The sequence below is a fragment of the Pygocentrus nattereri genome, chromosome 5, assembly GCF_015220715.1.
Source record: "Pygocentrus nattereri isolate fPygNat1 chromosome 5, fPygNat1.pri, whole genome shotgun sequence".
In the NCBI taxonomy this organism is placed as follows: domain Eukaryota; kingdom Metazoa; phylum Chordata; class Actinopteri; order Characiformes; family Serrasalmidae; genus Pygocentrus; species Pygocentrus nattereri.
Window position 1 is genome coordinate 41,287,052 of NC_051215.1, and position 19,246 is coordinate 41,306,297.

The following is a 19,246-nucleotide window of genomic DNA, read 5'->3' on the forward strand; positions in this document are numbered from 1 at the left end:
CTCTGTGCTTGAGCGCACATGTTTTATGTGGTATTTGTTGAATTCCATTGAATCTCTGTGACAAAACCTGTAACTTATATGATATAGAGAAGTATTGAGACCAGTTGTCAATAATAAAGATGAAACAAATACCATATTAGGAACATTTCCTCTTACACTTCAATGTGTTGAAAGTAGTACGGCTCTTGAGTCACATTTCATGAATCATGACATCATGTTCTGAAAATATCCCATATGCCTTCCTCATATTCTACAGAACCTTTCTTTGTCTTACATAGGCCCGCCTCTCACAGCCAATCAGGTTGGACAATACAGCTATAAAAAGCATGGGAGCAGCATTTCAGATCCAACGGGGCTCAAAGAGGTGTTCTGGTGTTCACAGAGGGGGACAAGAGCAAGAATAGCAAAAGATACCAACTGTGAGAACAGATATTACACAGATTTCTGAAAGGTAAAAACTGTTTTTATGATTTAATCCACATTCAAGATTTCTGAAATATTTACTATATAACAGTCAGCTTGTTTAGCATTAATGCATAATTAAGTCAGATCTACCTGAATGAGAACATTTTAAGGGTTATGCATTATTTCAGGTTTGTTTACAGTTTTATTCACTTTCAATTTTACTTCATACTAAAGACTTTTACTAGTGAGCAGAAGTGAAATCACAGTGATGTTCATAAGTGGATTCATGTCATCTATATGATTTAAACATAAGCCCTTAAGAACACTTATGTAATATCTTGTGTGTGTGTGTGTGTGTGTGTGTGTCTGTTGTAGTCTTTGTGGGCTCAAAATTCCAACACTGCATTTATCAGGTCCTTATGAACAGGTTTTGTTTACAAGCTTTGTTTTGAAAAAAAGAGCCAATTGTCTTAAATGTTCTTTAGTTTAAGACTAGGGTTAGGGTTATCTATAGACTTTGTGGCCTTTAACTACAGTAAAATTTATAATTAATAAATAAATGGAAATTTCAGTAAAGACAATAACACAAGAGGGCTTGTGTGTGTGTGTGTGTGTGTGTGTGTGTGTGTGTGTGTGTGTGTGTGTGTGTGTGTGTGTGTGTGTGTGTGTGTGTGCGTGCGTGCGTGCGTGTTCTTTTTCTGAACTCTGAAATTCTGAAACTGAATTGAGAAAACCAGATTGCTGAGCAGATTTTTAGACATTTAGAATCCTCACTGGTTTGAATGAGGGGCAGTGTGGGGGCATTTTGCAGGTACTCATGAAAAAATGTTATTTACAAGCTTCAATTTGAAGAAGACAAAAAAGCCAGTTAGTTTTCTTTATGTTAAGATTAGGTTACTATTAGGTATAGACATTGTGGCCACAGTAATATTTATATAAATAGAAAAACAATGTGTGTGTGTTTCTCAGTGTGTAGAACTGTATGCATATATTATTTTTTCACTGCTCCACAATGTTGCTTTTCAGAAACTCCATATAAGGAAAACAGTAGTTTGCAGTCAAGATGAAGCAGCTGGTGATGGCATTTTTAATAACGTGCTGTTTTGCTGCGGTAAGAAGATAAAAGCAGAACTGTTCATTGTTACTTCCTTATATATTTATAGACAGCAACAAAACCAAAAAAAACAGAAGTGTTATTTATGTTCTTCTGTCTGGCTTCTTTCTTTTGTCCCATAGTCATCCACACTGAGACACAAGTCATGGAGAGAGAATGGCATTCTGTCAGTAAATGATGGAGACTATGGTAAGCCTAGTTTCAGTCTCATCACTGAACTCTGGAACAGTACAAACCTGATTGCTATCATTATGTATGTATGTGTGTGGGTGGTGATGTAGGTCTTTTTTTCTTGTAGCTGAATCTGCAGGGTGTGTGCCTAAGGGGAGTGATGGGAGTCAGTATAGAGGGACTGTCTCAGTAACAGCCAGAGGAAACAGATGTCTCAGATGGAGCAGAATCCAATCACTGGACAGAATAGTTGCTTCCAGAGGGCTTGGACACCATAATTACTGCAGGTGGACCTCAAGAACATTCCTTTAACGCTGTGCTTGCATGCATGCACTGCAGAATGCCTTTAGAAAGATCAGTTCCCCCAGTAAGATTAACTGAAATAATTTAAGATAACAAACAGCATCATTTAGTTATATGAGCCATTCTGCTGAATTTGTTAAAGGTCAGAGTTCCAACACATTTCAGACAGTTAACTGACTTGGACTTCAGACTAAACTCTTTTGCTTTAGGTGATCCTATACCTTAATTCTGTTTATTTTATTAAAATAAATGATTGAACATTCCATTTTGTTGTGAAAAACATTCATAACACTACTGAAGCTACTTTACCAAATGTAGTGACAATTTTTGTTCATGTAAAGCAAAAATACTAGCCAGTACATAACAAGCAAACACACAGATGAACAGTTGTACACACAAAATCATAATATTTTTCATTAAAACACAAACAACTTTGTAGGATTGCAGAAAAAATTTCCTGATTCCCAGATTTTGATAGTAAATATTAAACTAAATCACAGTCTGAATCTTTTCACTTCTCTGCTAAAGAAATCAAAAAGATCTCAAAAGAGTCTAGGAAGTACTCTATAAATTATGATTTTGCATATGTTTAGCTTATTAATCTATTAATGCCTTGTGTTTATATAGATCATAACATAATCCTTGTAAATATCTAAGGTCTGAACTAATTCAGTTTGAACTAATTCACTAGAATGGTCTATACATATGTAGCCAAACTTATTTCATGAAAACCAATATTAATTTGGAGAATAGTTGCTTTTAGAAGTTTTCTTCTTTTATCTGTTGAAACTATATCTGCATTAGGGAACTAGTAGAGGGAAGTGTTGTGGTTCCCATGGCTGAGAATCAGCTTAGTCATTTCATGATTCATTTCTGCGTGAGAATGTTTTTAATAAGGAGAAGTTCCAAAATTTGCGTGTTTCACTGACTGGGACGGACCCATCTTTGCAGGAATCCAGATAACAGCCTCATGCCATGGTGCGGGGTGAAGAGAGGCACCCGGATCGTTCGTGAATTCTGTAATATTCCACAGTGTGAAACGAGGCCAGGTGAGTTGCAAACTATGGTCGCAAGCTTTTAATTCACGCGTCAAGCTCCAGTCCTAAGGGGCCAAAAGTTTGCAGGCTTTTGTACAATGTTTCATTAAACACACCTGATTCAGCTCAGCAGCTAATTAGCAAGGCCTTCATGAACTGAAGAGTGAGAAGTATAAGTGGGTTAAGGCTGATCTCCTCAGCACTTTGGCCTGGAAGGTCCCCACATCGATATGCCTGCTTTAGGCCATTATTTGTGTAAATACAGCACATACCAAATCATTGATAACTATCGCTACAGCCATTACATCATCATTTCTTTTTATGTTTTCTTTCATGAATTTGTGCTTCCATATTGTTGCTTTTGGAAAAAAAAATGTTATTATTATTATTTATTTATTATTTTTTACATTTTACATTGTGTTCATGATGAATTGGCCAATAGTAATGGTCCAAAATGACTTTAAATAATATTTTGCTTCATTAACTTTCTTCCAAAGTTTAGGATGCTCTTGCCTTCTCTTGTAAAGTTACCATTTTGTAGATACAAGCTTTTGTTCAGACAACAGTGATACATTGCTTTTTATTCTTCTTATTTGTTAGAACCTGACCAAAGACCAAAAGGACCTGAAGCATCATATCAAGATACTGGTAAGAAAGTTTAAATTACTTAAATGGCCCAAATCATAGAAAAACACATTTACTCAATTTTATAACAAAAAAGAATTTGATGTTTCATTTTTAAAGTTTCAAAACATGATGCTCGCCACTAAATCCATACAATCCACATACAGAAGCCGAACTGCAAGAAAGACACATTTGAATTCATTATTTTTGTGATGTCGGGAAAATCAACACAATAAAATATATCTTCCTATTCTGTCTACAACAGTTTAGCCCCGCCTGTTCACACTTACTAAGTTCTAAGAAATGTTTCAGCTTGGACTTCTATTGAAAAGGCGCATAATACAGGGCAGTCAGTCACACTTGAGGTTTTTTACATATACTCTTAAAGTCACAGTAACAAAAACAGCCTGGGTAATTCCAAATGCTGAACAGAGGTTGAAAAGTGGTCATGTAAAAATCAATTAGGACTGTTTTTGGTACATAAACGTCACAGTGGACCTTTGGGGGGAAAAAATAAAATATATGAAAAATTCAAAAATATAGGCCCATTAATAATCCCAGGATTATTACATACAATGGTTTAATATTCAGTAAATACAAGGACTCCAGTGCAAACTGGATGAGCTATTCCTATGTTATAGAAATGTGTAATAAAGCTTTTTGGCCATTTCATAACATGTTTAGCATGTGCAGTAAATGTCATGGTTGCAGTTTGTAACCCACTGCTCTGTGTGTCTATGTTCTACTTTTACAGAAACTACATGTGGCGAACAATCTCTAAACGTATTGAATAAGATCATAGGAGGATACAGGTCTCCAATAGAGTCTCAGCCTTGGGTTGCATCCATCTTCAGAAAAAAAAGGGGCTTCGATTGTGGAGGAACACTTATCGCTCCCTGCTGGGTCCTCACTGCGGCTCACTGCTTCTTGTACAGGTACTTGATGCTTCTGAAATTCTGAGATTACATTTCATTGCTGTCATATCAAATCATCATATCTCCATTTTGTCATTTTTTTTACATTACTTGTTACATCACTGTTTAAAATGCTAGCTTTTCTTTATGCATATCAGGAATGAATCAGTAGAAATGGTCCAGTAAGACTAAAGAAAAATAAAATCTCATTATTATGTTAATGTACATAAAGCTTTGCTGTGAGGCTATGATATTTTTTATTCAGTGTTGATGTACAATCATGTATCGCTTACAAAAAATGAATGCACTGCAGTACAATCTGAAACATGCTTTGTCTTAAACAGCCAAAGAAAAGAGGACTACACTGTCTATCTGGGGAAGAATGCAATTAATGAGACTGACCTCTCGAAAGAGCAGATGTTTACAGTGACCAAACTTATGATTCATGAGCGCTATGAGAGCGAGAATTATAACAATGATATAGGTATGTGTTTTTATGGGTTTATATACTACACACTAGAGGAACACAATCAGCGTAAATGTGACAGATTTCACAGTATGCAAACAGAAGAACTGATTTCTGATTATTATTTACAGCTTTGCTGCAGATAGTGAACAGCAAGGGGCAGTGTGCACAGAGGACAAGTTCGGTGAGGACGGTGTGCCTCCCGCCTGCAAAACAGATGATGCCCTATGGAGCGGCCTGCAAAATTTCTGGCTATGGCAGAGTGTCGTTGAGTTGTAAGTGTTACTCACTTTTTAAATGTCCTAACTACTCTGTAATTATGGAAATCTCTATTAGTTCTATTTTTTTTTTTACTTCTCAAGTTACCTTTAGAATCAGATTTTAAAAATCACAATGACTGGTTTAATAGAAATGGGAATAAATCCAATTTAATTAATTATTTGGTAAAAATATTTTTTACATTGACTTCCATTACAAACATGTTTTTCCTTTTCCTGTAAAGTTAATATATTGGAGATACAAGATTTTGTTTTGACAGCAAAGATAAGTAACGTAATGTAATGAGAGCAACATATAACAATAAATATAAAATACAGTTGTATTTTTGTAGTTTTTTTTATTTTAACTGACAACATAGTCCGTTTGGTCAGTTATGAGACATTTTGATGCTGTGGACAGTCATTTAGCATGCTAAGTACATTACACATCATTCACTTCATCTGTGAACAATTTTCATACAGTATCTTAAATCAGATGATACACTTCAGGGTGCTTGTCCTTTGAGTTTTGGCACCTGTTCTCCTGTTCTGTGTATTTTGAATGAAGCTCATGGGTTAAATCATTGAGATATTCCAGGGTTAAATCATTGAGATAGCACAGCTGCAATATTTGACCAGCACATTGCTACTGTAAAAGGGACCATTTTTATGTAACATTTAATGAATGTTTTCTCTCATTTCTTTGATTGTCTCCTCTGGGTTAATCTAAGATAAAAAATACAAAATCATATAATAGACCATTAATGTGTTCTAAAGTAGCATGAACATCTAATCACTGTATTTTAATTTCCCTTTTTTTTAAAGCTGAGTTGAAATATTCCCAGTACCTGAAGGAGACTTACGTAAATGCCATCTCACAGATTGCTTGTGACAGAGACTACTACGGGAAACATGAGATTCCACTCACTGATAATATGTTCTGCGCAGCCAGCCCAACCTGGAAAGAAGACGCTTGTCAGGTAAATCAGGCAAAAATCTGTCTATGTTAGTGACTGTTATGACATTGGAAGTATTAACAATTTTCTAATAACAACAACAACAATAATAATTATTATTTATGTTGTTGTTGTTGTTGTTAGAAACTATTATTATTATAATATTTATAAGTTATATACAACTTCTCCTCTCCCTTAATGAATTCCTGTTTGACCTCTGCAGGGAGACTCAGGAGGCCCTCTAGTGTATGAACAGAATGGCCGAATGTTCCTCTTTGGAATCATCAGCTGGGGAGATCAGTGTGCCACTGAATTGAAACCAGGTGTCTACACAAAAGTCACCAACTATAACAAGTGGATTGCAAAGCACACGGGCCTGCATTCCTTCACCACTGGCATCATGTACCCACAGAAGGATTAGATGTGCTGCTTGCTTTGTGTCTGCACAAATGTTGCTTTGCATCTTAGAATCTGGGACACTGGCTTTGGCCTCAAGAAAGTACAAAGCAATGAACGTTGCCATTAGAACCTCATGCGCTGATGCCCTTTAATGATCTTCCTATAAATACTTTAGGCAGGTTGAATCGGGCACATTTAAACAACCCTTTTAGTCTTTCATAAGGATTGTTTGATGAGCTGAAATCAACTTGGACAATTTGAAACATGCAACTGTTTGCTGTGTAGTAACTGAGTTATATAAAAATGATAATGCTGTATAGTATATGGTTAATATGTTTTGATTGTAAATCCAAGTCATCCAAGTTCAAATGCTGCCGTCCATGTAGTTTAAGCTCTTTTAGGAGGCGATTGTGCATTCCACAACATCCATCCATCCGTCCATTTTCTAAGCCGCTTCTCCGTCAGGGTCACGGGGGGGTGCTGGAGCCTATCCCAGCAGTCATCGGACGGAAGGCAGGATACACCCTGGACAGGTCGCCAGTCCATCGCAAGGCAGACAGACAGACACAGACAGTCACTCACACACTCACACCTAGGGGCAATGTAACATGTCCAATTGGCCTGACTGCATGTCTTTGGGAGGAAACCAGAGAAAACCCACGCAGAAACATGCAAACTCCAAACAGAGAGGACCCCGGTCGCCCGGCAGGGGAATCGAACCCAGGCCCTCCTCGCTGTGAGGCGACAGCGCTACCCACCGTGCCACCATGCCGCTGCATTCCATAACAGTTATGTGAAATAACTGTTGACATTCTAATTCTCTTTTTCGTACTATACACAGAATATTAACAATGAATCAGTATTGAACGGCGAGGTGTAGCATTCTCATTTTTCAGGAGAATTTTTTAAATCATGTTTGCTATTTAATTTATTAGCAGCACTTCTAATATTTGTATTGTATTTATGTTATTATAATATATTTATTCATATATGTATATAAATATAACAGGCTGGATCCTTTTTTTGTTTGTTTTCATTTCTTTTTATCTTGATGTCCTGTATTATGTAATGCTGAAGTATTAATGTGTGTGTGTTAATTGATTCTTTGCCATCACTGTACCTACTGGCTTTCGCATGGAATCCTAGATCATTAAAATGATCACTAAGTCACAACTGCTTTGTACTGTCTTCTTTCCGTTGCTTACAGTCTCACAGCTTGTGCTGTTATGTAACTGATCTCTGTTCATTCCTTTCTGTGTTCATTTTCATTCCTCAAGAAGGGAAGGTGCAGGAATTTTCTCATGGGCTGAACGCATCCAGCATGCTGTCATGTCCTCTGTGCACAGCTGCGTGTGTTGGTGGGTGGGTGCTTCATCACATCCGCTTGTTAGTGGTGACTGGAAGTAGGAGCAGAGAGGATTTCCCAGCCTGTTGGTTCAGAGAGGGGAAAGGGGCTCCTAAAAAAAGAAATCCTGGATTAGTGCATGCCAGGCTTCACCCAAGACTGACTCAGTGGCAGCTGCAGACTTGTTCACAGGTTATGTCATGAGTCTGTATTTGTGGGAAAATGAAGAACTAATCACACAAGCCTGGCAAAGATATTAGGCCAGATAAGGAAGATGAGAAATAAATGTGTGGGTGATAATATGGAGGTGGTGATGACATCAATGACTCAGCAGACAGAACTTCCATGAAGTTCCATGAGGAATTGCACTTTGGCCTAATAACTTTAAAATTATATAATTAAAAACTAATAGACACAAGTATTGTTTGCTGGACAACATGAGTCTGGGATTTCTTTCTAAACCTCTAAATGACCAGTGCACACCAGCAAACTCAATGTTTTACTACACAATTCAATAACCAAAGAATAAAGCTGAATCCCATTTCTTATTTTTACCCATACCCCTTGTTTTCAAGTCTCCCCTCTTGCCTTGGAACTGAGTTACAAGGGGTAGTGGCTGAAATCTTCCCCACAAAATTGGACAAGCCTCAAATAAAAAAGAACATTGCTTTATTAAGGCTACTATTAGTGCTTTGTAGACTGCTCATCCAGTCTGCAGTGATAACAGAGGATGGTGAACCTCAGCAACCTCGTTGCTGGTCTTTAGTCAAATTTAGGACATCATATGCCTTGCGGGGGTATCAATTATTTATTGTCACCCACTCCTAATTCATTTGTGATATGAAGCTGAAGTCAGCTATTTGCCAGCTTCTTATTCGAATTTTCCCATTCTACCTTAAATGAAGCAGCAATTACATTCTGGCGCCGCAGGCATCACAACTGATTTAAGGAGCAACAGGACTTTTAGCTAGCTAGCTACCGAGACATTAGCATACTATGAACAATTTTCAGTGCTTTTTATGAAGAAAGTCATAATACATTGAAACAACATAAGACTATGATAAAACAATGTTTATTGTACTTTTTCAACTGAAAAAATATTCACTTGCCAGTTTTTCTTGTTTTTTTCTCCTAACTCCTCTGAAAAACCTCCTAACACTTCATCCTACCCCTCTATCTCAACAAAAATCAGGACACCCTACCCCTAGTCATGAACGTACAACACAAGGGTAAAGGCTAAGTGGTAGGGGTAAGGGGTGATATGGGATTAGGCCTAAATCTGCTAGTTTGCGTTGTTTTCTCTTTAGTAACTGAATAATAATGATAATTAATATGTCATAAGCCTGTGATTTTAAGGGATTAACATAAATGTAGAAACATCTGAAAGATTTTATAAATTACAGGAAATTTTTTTTGAATGTTTTCATGTGCTGTCACAGTCTACAGAAACACAAGTGTCTCCAAAACAGTAGCTTTTCATGAAAAGTTAAACACTTTCTTACCTTTAATTTAAGTTAATATAAAAAGGTTTTATTCAAAGTTGATTTTAGGGCATTTCTATTGGTCCAATCATCATGAAAATTTTAAACAATACAAAGGACAGCTACCATGTTCAAATGAGATAGAAAAATAAAATATTGACAAAAAAAGTATGTGGTGTTTTTGGGACAGTGATGATATTTCATCAGTTGTGTTTCAGTACAGCAGTAGAGCAGTGACTGTGTCCCTGGGGATTTTGCATTTTACTCAATTATGGAAAATGGTTCGTAATCCCATCTCATCATGGGAAAGCACACATGCCTTTAAAGTACTTTTCACCATTGCTTTAAGTAAAAAAGAAGCAATTCTAGAAGATAGAAAAGAAGAAGTAAAAAGTAACATGATATTGAGATATATTTGAAGGGGACTCTCTTGATTTTTAATTGCATAATTCAGTGGATGAGACAAAGTCAGTGAAATTCATTGTAGAGAAACACAGATTTCCTTTCATTTACATTTATGGCATTTGGCTGACGCTCTTATCCAGAGCGACTTACAATTTGATCATTTTACACAGGCAGGCCAAGGTGGCATTAGGAGTCTTGCCCAAGGACTCTTATTGGTATAGTGTAGGGTGCTTACCCAGGTGGGGATTGAACCCCAGTCTACAGTGTAGAAGGCAGAGGTGTTAACCACTACACTATCCCAACCACCTTTCAGTGGTGGTGACAGGAATCAGGGGTCACAATGACTAGCATGCAAATATAGACATTTTATTTACAATTCAAAATGACCAATTTCTGAGTTTTTATGTGTAATGTTTATAAGGATAAAATAGTGGTGAATAAAAAACTTATTCACCACTATTTTCCCCTTATAAACATTACATATAAAAACTCAGAAATTGGTCATTTTGAATTGTAAATAAAATGTCTATATTTTATTTTTTACTTTGAGTACTATTTTGCCTTACAAAAACCTGCATGTACCACTGCTATCATAAAACAATGTGTTAAGAGACAGGGTTCTGACCATTTCATGTATAATTTTCTGTAACGTAGATTCATGGGGCATTAAACTCGTCAGGTGTCCAGTTCCTATCAGCACCACTGGGAACAATTTGGACTGAAGCAGCACAGTTCACATCAAACCACTCTGAATGAATCTCTTTACGTTGTAGCCATTGTGTTATGCAAGATTTTTGAAAATTCCGCGTAATTCCCCATTAAATTCTGTAAAAGATGCTGAGCATTTTTAGTGAGTCTAATGCTCCACCAGAGGGCACCACTATGTTATTCAATGAGTATACTCCTGAAAGATAGATTGTAGACCATCTTTTATCATTTTTTTCAAGAAGGATTCAGCAATTCGTCATTCATTAATTCATCATTGCACAACATTTAGGCAAATTATACAACAGATTGATCAAAGAAGAATAAGGGCTGCCTTAAAACAAGCTCCCAGTTTCAGCCATTTCAATTCATACATCAGCTGTTTCACAAGCATTATTACAGATCTATAAATGTGTGCCTTGTTAAACCCAATCCAGATGAACAGCAAAGATACTGGAACATTAATTTGTATATTATATAAACTGAGTTTTTCTATGATAACTGTGAACAACTGAAAAAAGTACTCTCATTATACAGAAATGCTGTGCCTTACCACCAATATCCTGCAGAGCTGAATAACACAAGGAGTTTTAGTTCTATAAAGTATATCTCCTGATATGGAGTTGTAGCCTGTGGCTTTTGCTTTACTAAGGGAGCGCCAGAGATACCTAATGTCTTTTCTGAAAGTGTGACGCTCATGTAGTTGAACAATGGTTGAAGACGGTTTCAAATCACTCCATTGCAATTATTTTTGGATGCATGTGGTTTGAGGGGGAGACATGGCTGTGGAGAAGGCCCTCTCTAATTACTCTACTGCTGGATACTGAGACAACCCCAGGAAGCACACGCAACCAGAGTGGTGTAACCAGCACATTAACTTAACAAATGACCTACTTTGATCTGCTAAACATAAAGTACCTTTTTAAAAGAAGGCCTCTGAAAGTCCCACGTAAACAATATGATTAGGCCTCTGAAAGTCCCACGTAAACAATATGATTAGGTTACATGTTAGCAAAGACAGTGCGTCTGGACTGACAGTCAAACAAAAATCAGCCAAACAAATTCTTTGACTTTCTGGCAACTGTAGAGAGTCAAAGAACACCTAGAGTGTACATACCGTATAAGGCAAAACAAATGTGAATGGTCAATTTCACCAAACGACTCCTCTTGTCATCTTTATTCTCTTCTTAATTGCATCTGGAGGAGAGCGGGAGAGAGAAAGGGGTGGGGTGGGGGGGAGGTGGTGGTAGAGCAGTGCGATCACCATAAATCATCCTTTGGGGTGCATTTACAAACGCTTCAAATATGGTCATGTCAGCAGCAGGCCACTGGAAGACCTGGACGCAGAGCGAGAGAGTGGGAGGGAAAAAAACGCTGAATGCAGCATCACTCGCTCTGATTCCTGTGGAGCTGTTTTTGCATCTTTCAGTTCACACAAAAACACTTTCCAAAGAGAAGCCTTCTCAACTCAACTCAAATCAACTCAAGCTTACAATGGCATTCTGCTGCTTCTATTCATGTTGTGTTTTGTGCTAACGAGATTTGAACAGGAATTCCACAGAATTCACTTCATTGATTCATGTAGCGTGATATACTACCAAATAATATTCGGTGCCAGAACAGAAATACAGTACATATTTCAGAAGGAATTACCAAAAGTAAGTACAAAGCATGTTTTTTGTAAAATAATATACAGATTGCAAACTGAATGTGCGATCACAGAAGCCAGAAGTTCTTTCAGTAGCACTTTTACTCCGAGGCTTCCCAATGAATCTGCACTTCACAGCTCCTGTGGAAGATGCTGAGCTTACCATAAACAATTTACATTAGAATTGGAAGTTACACCCTTTGCTCCTTCAGACCTTATTAGGAAGTCAGCCTTTGCTTTGTCCTTGCTAGCCGGGACAGTGTGCTCGATGATAGCAGAAAATGTCACCATGCAGGCCTGCTGGGAAACCTGAGCTCAATGTAGGCTGCAAGTTGGTGTTATTGCGCTCTGTGTCGTCATTTCACATTTACTGCAGTGTAGTATGTGGACATTCCTCCTTACGTTTTACTAAAAGATGTATAAAATCAAGTGCATAGCCTTGCAGTCTTCATTGACAAACATTGGCTGTAGTATAAGTCGTTCTGAAGACCACAGTGATTAAATGTGACACTTTCATAAATACTTTGTGAAGTTTTGCTCTATTAGACCTGTCACACTCAGCTGTATGTGCTATTATTATCCTGTTGCATCACTCATCACAGTTCCAAACTGCCTCTGGAAGCAATATCAGCACAATAAGTGTGTGTCGGTAGATTCATATATTGGGTTTCCATGGCCAAGCCTAATATCACTATGAACAATGATAAGAGTTGACCATCAATGGACTGGAGTGATGATATGCTTTACTATCTGGCAGTCTGATTGATGAATCTGAGTTTGGCAGAAACAATGTTACCTACCAGAATGCATAGGGCCAACTGTAAAATTTGGTGGGGGTGGGATGATGGTGTGGAGCTGTTTTTCAGTGTTTGGGCTCTACCTCTTAGTTCCTGTGAAGAGTATAGTTAATGCCACAGCAACAAAGACATTTTAGACAATTATATGTTTCCAACTTTGACTGCATGATTCTACCTTATGTACAGGGCGAGGTCCACATAGACAGTCTGGGGTTGAATTATTCCAGTCGCCTACACAGAGCTCTGAACAACCTCAGGATGTCCACATACTTTTGGTCATACAGTGTACATGATTGACCAGTTGGTCGAGTTGGTCATTTGAACTATGTCGGGCCATGCTGTGATCTAGCTTTTTTTTAGTAACATCCTATAAAATCATCATGCATTCATGGGTCTACAGGGTCCTGTTGATTAACTGAACCACTGAACTGGGCTGGTGGAAATGATGAAGTTTATGACTTGTGTACAGGTTTAAAATTGTTCCCTTGTTTTGTTTTACATATTATGTGTGCACTTATTCAGCCGCACCCAAGAATGCACGTTAAGCTTAGGCTCAAAATTGGATGTTAACCACAAATCCTACAAAACAACGTGCTTTGCATGGCTATGAATTACATTGTGTTTTGATGAATAGAATAAACATAAATTGTGCCCATAACCAGCCTCAAATTTTTAGTTATGCACAGTTTGTATTCATGTCCCATGTTGAAACTGGGAGGGCATGCTTGTGCATGGAGCTTTAAAAATACACTGCTCTGGATAGAGTTACAGCACTCTCCTAGATGTTGCAATGCCAACACAAACGTCTTGTAGAACACGCAAGCTGCTGAGAGCAAAATGATAAGAATAATCATCAAATTTGCAAAAATGAAAGTTTTGTGAATACCTCACCACATTGTTACTAAAGTCAGTGCTTCTGTCCAAAACTGCTGCACTGAACAGCCTGTATGAACATATAGGCTTTAAAGTACAATAGAATGAGCACATGTAAAAACAAATGATCAGTGACACGGGTCTTCATCAAATGTCTAATAAGATAAAGAACAGGCCAATGTATCTTTGGTTGTGCCTTAAAAATGTCAGTACAAAAAAAATCCATCACCGACGACAGAAAACGTGCTTTAAAACAATGTGGCCTTTAAATAACAGGCCTAATTTATCCACATTTCACTGAATTCTTCCATACTGTGAGAAGACCCAAAACACTGACACTCAGAGCCCGTATCTGTTTTCTTTCATTGTATTTTTCCCTCTAAAGTCCACTTAGGACTTCTCTGATTGATTTTTACATCATCACTTTCTAGCATCTCATTAGAACAGGGGTCACCAATATTATTCGCTGTCAAGGCTGTCGTGGCTGCAGGTTCTAACCAAGCAGGAGCCCTTATTTAACTATCAGCTGTTTTTAACGGACTAAGTGATTAAACAAGTGGAATTGGGTCTGCATTTAAATAAAACCAGCTACCACACTAGCCCGTTGTGTTTTAGACTGTGTCTTAGTGCCTTAGAATTAAACCAGCTGTTTACTGTGCCTTTAAGTACAGAAGTCCGAAGAGGCCATGAGCTCTTGCTATAATTTTCTAGATTGTTATTTTAAGATGATGAGTTAATTATCTTGTGGTCTCAAGACAATAACTTTGCTGTTAACTTTGTGATCTTGAGATAACAAGATAATAACCTCGTTATCTCAAGATAACAACTTTTGCTTTCTTAAGATGACTAGAAAATGAATTCCTTATTACTAGATAACAACTTTTTGTTGTAGGCTGAAATGCTTCTTATAACTTCTGCGAGAATGGGCGGGGCTTAACTGCCGCTAATTGAACAGGCAGATACAAATGTATTGTTTTTTATCTGACGAAAACGGGCTGTTTTGCAGCTTAATCTCCGCATGTGGACTTGGTCAGTGGACACTGTCGCAGTCGGGTATCGAAGGGCTAGTGCTTTCTTTCCTCAGACTCTCCACTTTAGTGCCTTTAATCCGTGACTCCTCACTCCAGAACTCCACTCCATGTTTGGGCAGAAACATTCATGACGTCGCTGGAGAAGCGCGGACCAATCAGAATGGCTCCCGGGTGTCACCCTGAGCCCTGATTGGCTGAGCAGCGCTGGTGCTGCTCAGCGGTGCGTTGGCCCTCCGCTCGCCGGGCGGCTCGTCTCAGACAGCCGAGGCTCGGTGGGAGAGCGCCCCTGGGACTTCCCCGCATGAGGTGGATCAGCTGTGGGACTTGCAGCTCGGATTGGTCAGCCTTAAAGAAATAACGAGGGAAGTACGAGAGAGTGAGGGACTGCTACGGTGCGAACACGTGCCCCCCATCTTTTTTGCCGCTTGAGCTGAGGACATTCAGACTCCGCGATGCCGGTGTTCCACACGAAGACGATAGAGAGCATTCTGGAGCCGGTGGCTCAGCAGATATCCCACCTGGTCATCATGCACGAGGAAGGCGAAGTTGACGGTAAAGCGATCCCTGACCTGAGCGCCCCCGTGGCTGCCGTGCAAGCTGCCGTCAGCAACCTGGTCCGGGTGAGAGTCTCTGCTGAACTGCATCGTGGTTGACTCAGTATCTGTGTGTGTGTGTGTGTGTGTGTGTGTGTGTGTGTGTGCGCGCGCATGTGCGTGGTTAGTCTTCATTTTGTGTCATTTCTTCTTGTTTACCTTCAGAAATGTCCAGTTAGACTTCTCTGGGGGGAACTTTTTGATCACTTCAAGTCACTGAGTGGGTCAGGTGTGGTGGCTTATGTACAAGTTATGTTCAAAAACAAATGACAGTCATTGGCTACACCTGTCTACTGCCTGTCCAGCATCATTAAACAGTCTTACTCCAAAAAATAACCATCATCTTCTTAAGTGATTGTCAGAGAAAGAGTCTTCCTAACTAAATAAATGAAAATGTCATTGACAATGTAGGGGAGAAATAGTGTTGTGTGAACGGGCAGCCGTGGTGTCAGAGTGGATGGCAGACGTTGGTGTTGCATTCTGTCAGGGGTTCCCTCTTGTTTGGAGAGGAGGACAATAGCCTAGAGATTCCCAGGGATTCACTGTCTATTCAGAGTGAAGCGATACCCGCTTTAGAACACCCTGCCTCCAATGGTGCCACAGTAACCTCGTGCTTTTTTACAGTTTTCCAGATAGCAGTCATATGTCAGTCCACTGGCTTGATAAGGTCAGCACCCTTATCCACTCTTGGAGCACCCAGATTACTGTCCTGCATGCAAAATCTAAATGGTTTTTAATCAACTCAAACAGATTGTAAGTGCTCTTAGCCTTTTATTTTAAGACAAATATTATAAATATGTGAGATAAAACTTTAGGAAAGATAAATAAATTGGTTATGAGTGGAAAATGAGCGATTAAAAGGTGCATGTTGTCTAACAATGCTGAGCAAAACCCTCAGGTGACCCTCAGGCTTTGCCATCAGCGGGCCAACAGTGGCCCACTATCCTCTTGCTATGTGGGGTATAATGTCATTAAAGAGATCAATGGTCTGATCTAAAGTGGGTGAAAAAGCTGCAGGACGGTGGAATGAGACGCCCATGTAATAGCACGAGTTTAGAGTTGCACTGGTGGCTGTAATAGCTTAAGCCCTTTAGCTGGGCTAAAACAGTCAATGCATGGCGTGTCTGAAGAGCGCCATCATGTTATCATCATACAGTTCAAGGCTGATCATGCTTCTACCGTCTGAAGGTGGGTTATAGTACGTGCTGTGACACACCAGGGCCACACAAGGTATCTCATCACAGCTTCAACTTCAAAAACAAGCTCATTAATCCCACAAACTTCAAGACTGCTTTTCTTTATTTGCTCTCTGTGTCCACAGCAACAAGAAACACTCTTGCTGGTATGCTTCCCTCTCTCTAAACACAGTGAGGCTTACTGTGACTACTTTACACTGAAAGTGGGAGATGTTATTTATTTTTCAGATTAATGTCTTACATCAGTAAGTTTCCCAACCCTGTCCTGGTCATGGAGGCCCCCTGTCCAGCACATTTTAGTGCTTTCTCTGCTTTAACATGTCCACTCCAGCTCAGTAAGGAGTTAATAATGAGAAGATTAGCTAGATCAGCTGTGTTGGCAGCAGAGAAACACCTAAATGTGTAGAGCAGGGAACGTCCAGAACCAGAGATGAGAAAAGCTACCTATGGATTGGGTTTATAAGTTCAGTTGTTTGACAACTACAATTTCTAGATAAAATTCATTGAATTTATTCATTTTATGTTATGAAGTGAGCAGATAAGCCACTTCATTAGAATGTAGATCCAGGGAGTGATCCTTATTGACATCTTTGTGTTGGCTGTTTCAGGTCCAGTTGATCAGTTTCTTAATTGCTCTTTGCTTAGCAGAAGTTCATGATAGAATAAATTACTTTTTGGGTCGTTTGCTTCCAAGTTGGCAATTACTGCCAAAAAAAATGGATATTTAGGCATGAATCCATTTTTCTGTTTGATTTGTGAGGTATTTTGAACAGTAAAAGTATTGCAACCACAATTGACAGGGTTACTTTTGTTTTATTATACAAATAAGTAAGGGTTCCTACAGATCTGCATCGAAATGCAGTCCTCCAGCCGAGCTTTGCGGCAGTTCATAGTAACGTCCCCAATTCATGAAGATAGGCTCATGAAAAACAGGCAGTGAATGAAATGTAGGCAGACTTAAAACAACATGCAACTGCTATATATTTCTTTACTTATGTTATTTAATAAAGCTAAGACATTTAAATAGTTCAGGTATATGCGTGGCTCATGTTTTAATGCTGAGAGAAAGAGCTCTGTTCTCAGAGGGAGTGAAGGATGGCAGAGTCCGACTCTCCAGCGCTGGCAACACACGCTCCAGCTGGTGTGGAATCTGGAGCCTTGCAATGAACGATTTCCCCTGAGCATATTGAGGTGCTCGACAGTGCTGCCTAGGCAGATGTTCAAAAATTATGCGTTGACAGGTTTCAGGTATAATCTGAGAATGAGTACAGACTCTTTTCTCCCTGTGTAGTAGAGGTTTGACGATACACCCACATTTTGATTTGTATTCTGACTATATTCTGAACAAAATTTGAATGAAAAAAAACAATGACTGTGGTCATGTTGTTGCACAGCTGTGAGTGAGCTGCTGATTGATGTTGATCGTTTGCAAATTTTGATGTTCCAACAATGCATTGCCTGATCTCCATGTTGCACAGTTTAGCACTGCGATATCAAAAAGTAACAGTGCTTTATTGTATTGCTTTATCAACTTCATTATGGTTTGTTTAACTGTGTAGTTTTATCGAGTTGAATACATATAAGTCTAAATCAAAGAACATGAGAAAAATGAAATAATGAATATAACAGTACAATATGATTACATAGCAGGCAGTATAGTCATTACTGGAAAAGTTACAAATAATGCAGGACTTAAAAAGCTGATACATGTTAATTAACGATGTAGGGGGTCAGATTGTGTTCTTTAAGCTTTAAGAGGCCTGTCAAGCACTAATAAGGAATCATTACATAAGACTCACTAAGTGCCATTTATCAACACAGCTCTTACTGTTATTTCTGAAGCAGCTCTTCATAAACAGATTCCTAGGTAATGACTGTTGAGCTTTCTTCTCCTCTCTGCCTCAGTGCTCTTTTAGGAAGGCTTCCACATCTCCTCACTGAGCGCTAAATGTTGTTATTCCTCTTCTGCACCTGTTATGCTATAACTTCTGTAATTACATGTTCCTCACTGTGTTCAAGTACTGTGTTCATGTTGTGGTTCTTGATCAATTTTATGATTATGTAAATACAATAATGTACTGTTTTCGTTGTAAAATGAAGTACGTCATGAAAATACTTCTAGATATAGCTGGATTGATACATAATGCACTTCAGGTTGGAGGATGTATAAGAGGTATTGAGAGCTGCTTAAAATAAGATCAAAGTATCAAATGCAGATTTCAGAATTACTAAACTGCTACAGTGTCCAAAGCCATCAGAATCTGTCAGGCTGTAGCTTATGTATAATTGAGATTAACAGAATGTCTCACTGTGAGAAAGAATGAATGATATTGGATGCCGCTGTTCTGCTTCATTCAGGTTGTGACTGCACAGGTTTAACTGGCCCAGAGGATCTAGTTCTTGTTGCTCCTTGGTGCTTTACAACAGCATAATTAGCTCCTGTCAATTATGAAGTAACGAGGAGAAAATCTACTTAATTTAGATGTCTAAGTCACACATAGAGAGCGGGTATTTTTTGAGGGGGAA

The 19,246-nt window shown here is 38.7% G+C and overlaps 2 protein-coding genes across 5 annotated transcripts in view; both read left to right on the forward strand.

Annotated features, from left to right (window-relative positions):
• Nucleotides 1-336: 336 nt before the first annotated feature.
• On the forward strand, nt 337-7,176 carry plaua (plasminogen activator, urokinase a). Its single transcript, XM_017696481.2, has 11 exons — nt 337-451; nt 1,432-1,516; nt 1,642-1,708; nt 1,818-1,977; nt 2,945-3,042; nt 3,631-3,678; nt 4,409-4,589; nt 4,913-5,052; nt 5,166-5,309; nt 6,117-6,271; nt 6,471-7,176. Exons 2-11 carry the CDS (start codon nt 1,469-1,471, stop codon nt 6,666-6,668), a joined length of 1,239 nt encoding a protein of 412 aa, XP_017551970.1. The 5' UTR covers nt 337-451; nt 1,432-1,468; the 3' UTR covers nt 6,669-7,176.
• Nucleotides 7,177-15,160: 7,984 nt separating this feature from the next.
• The window catches only part of vcla (vinculin a), a 61,031-nt gene continuing 56,945 nt past the window's right edge, over nt 15,161-19,246 (forward strand). For 2 of the 4 annotated variants that reach the window (XM_017696542.2, XM_017696543.2), the window contains exon 1: nt 15,161-15,551. In XM_017696542.2, coding sequence (XP_017552031.1) covers nt 15,384-15,551 — 168 coding nt within the window. In that variant the 5' untranslated portion in view covers nt 15,161-15,383. The remainder of the gene's footprint in view (nt 15,552-19,246) is intronic. The other 2 variants (XM_017696544.2, XM_017696545.2) reach the window with 1 other exon arrangement.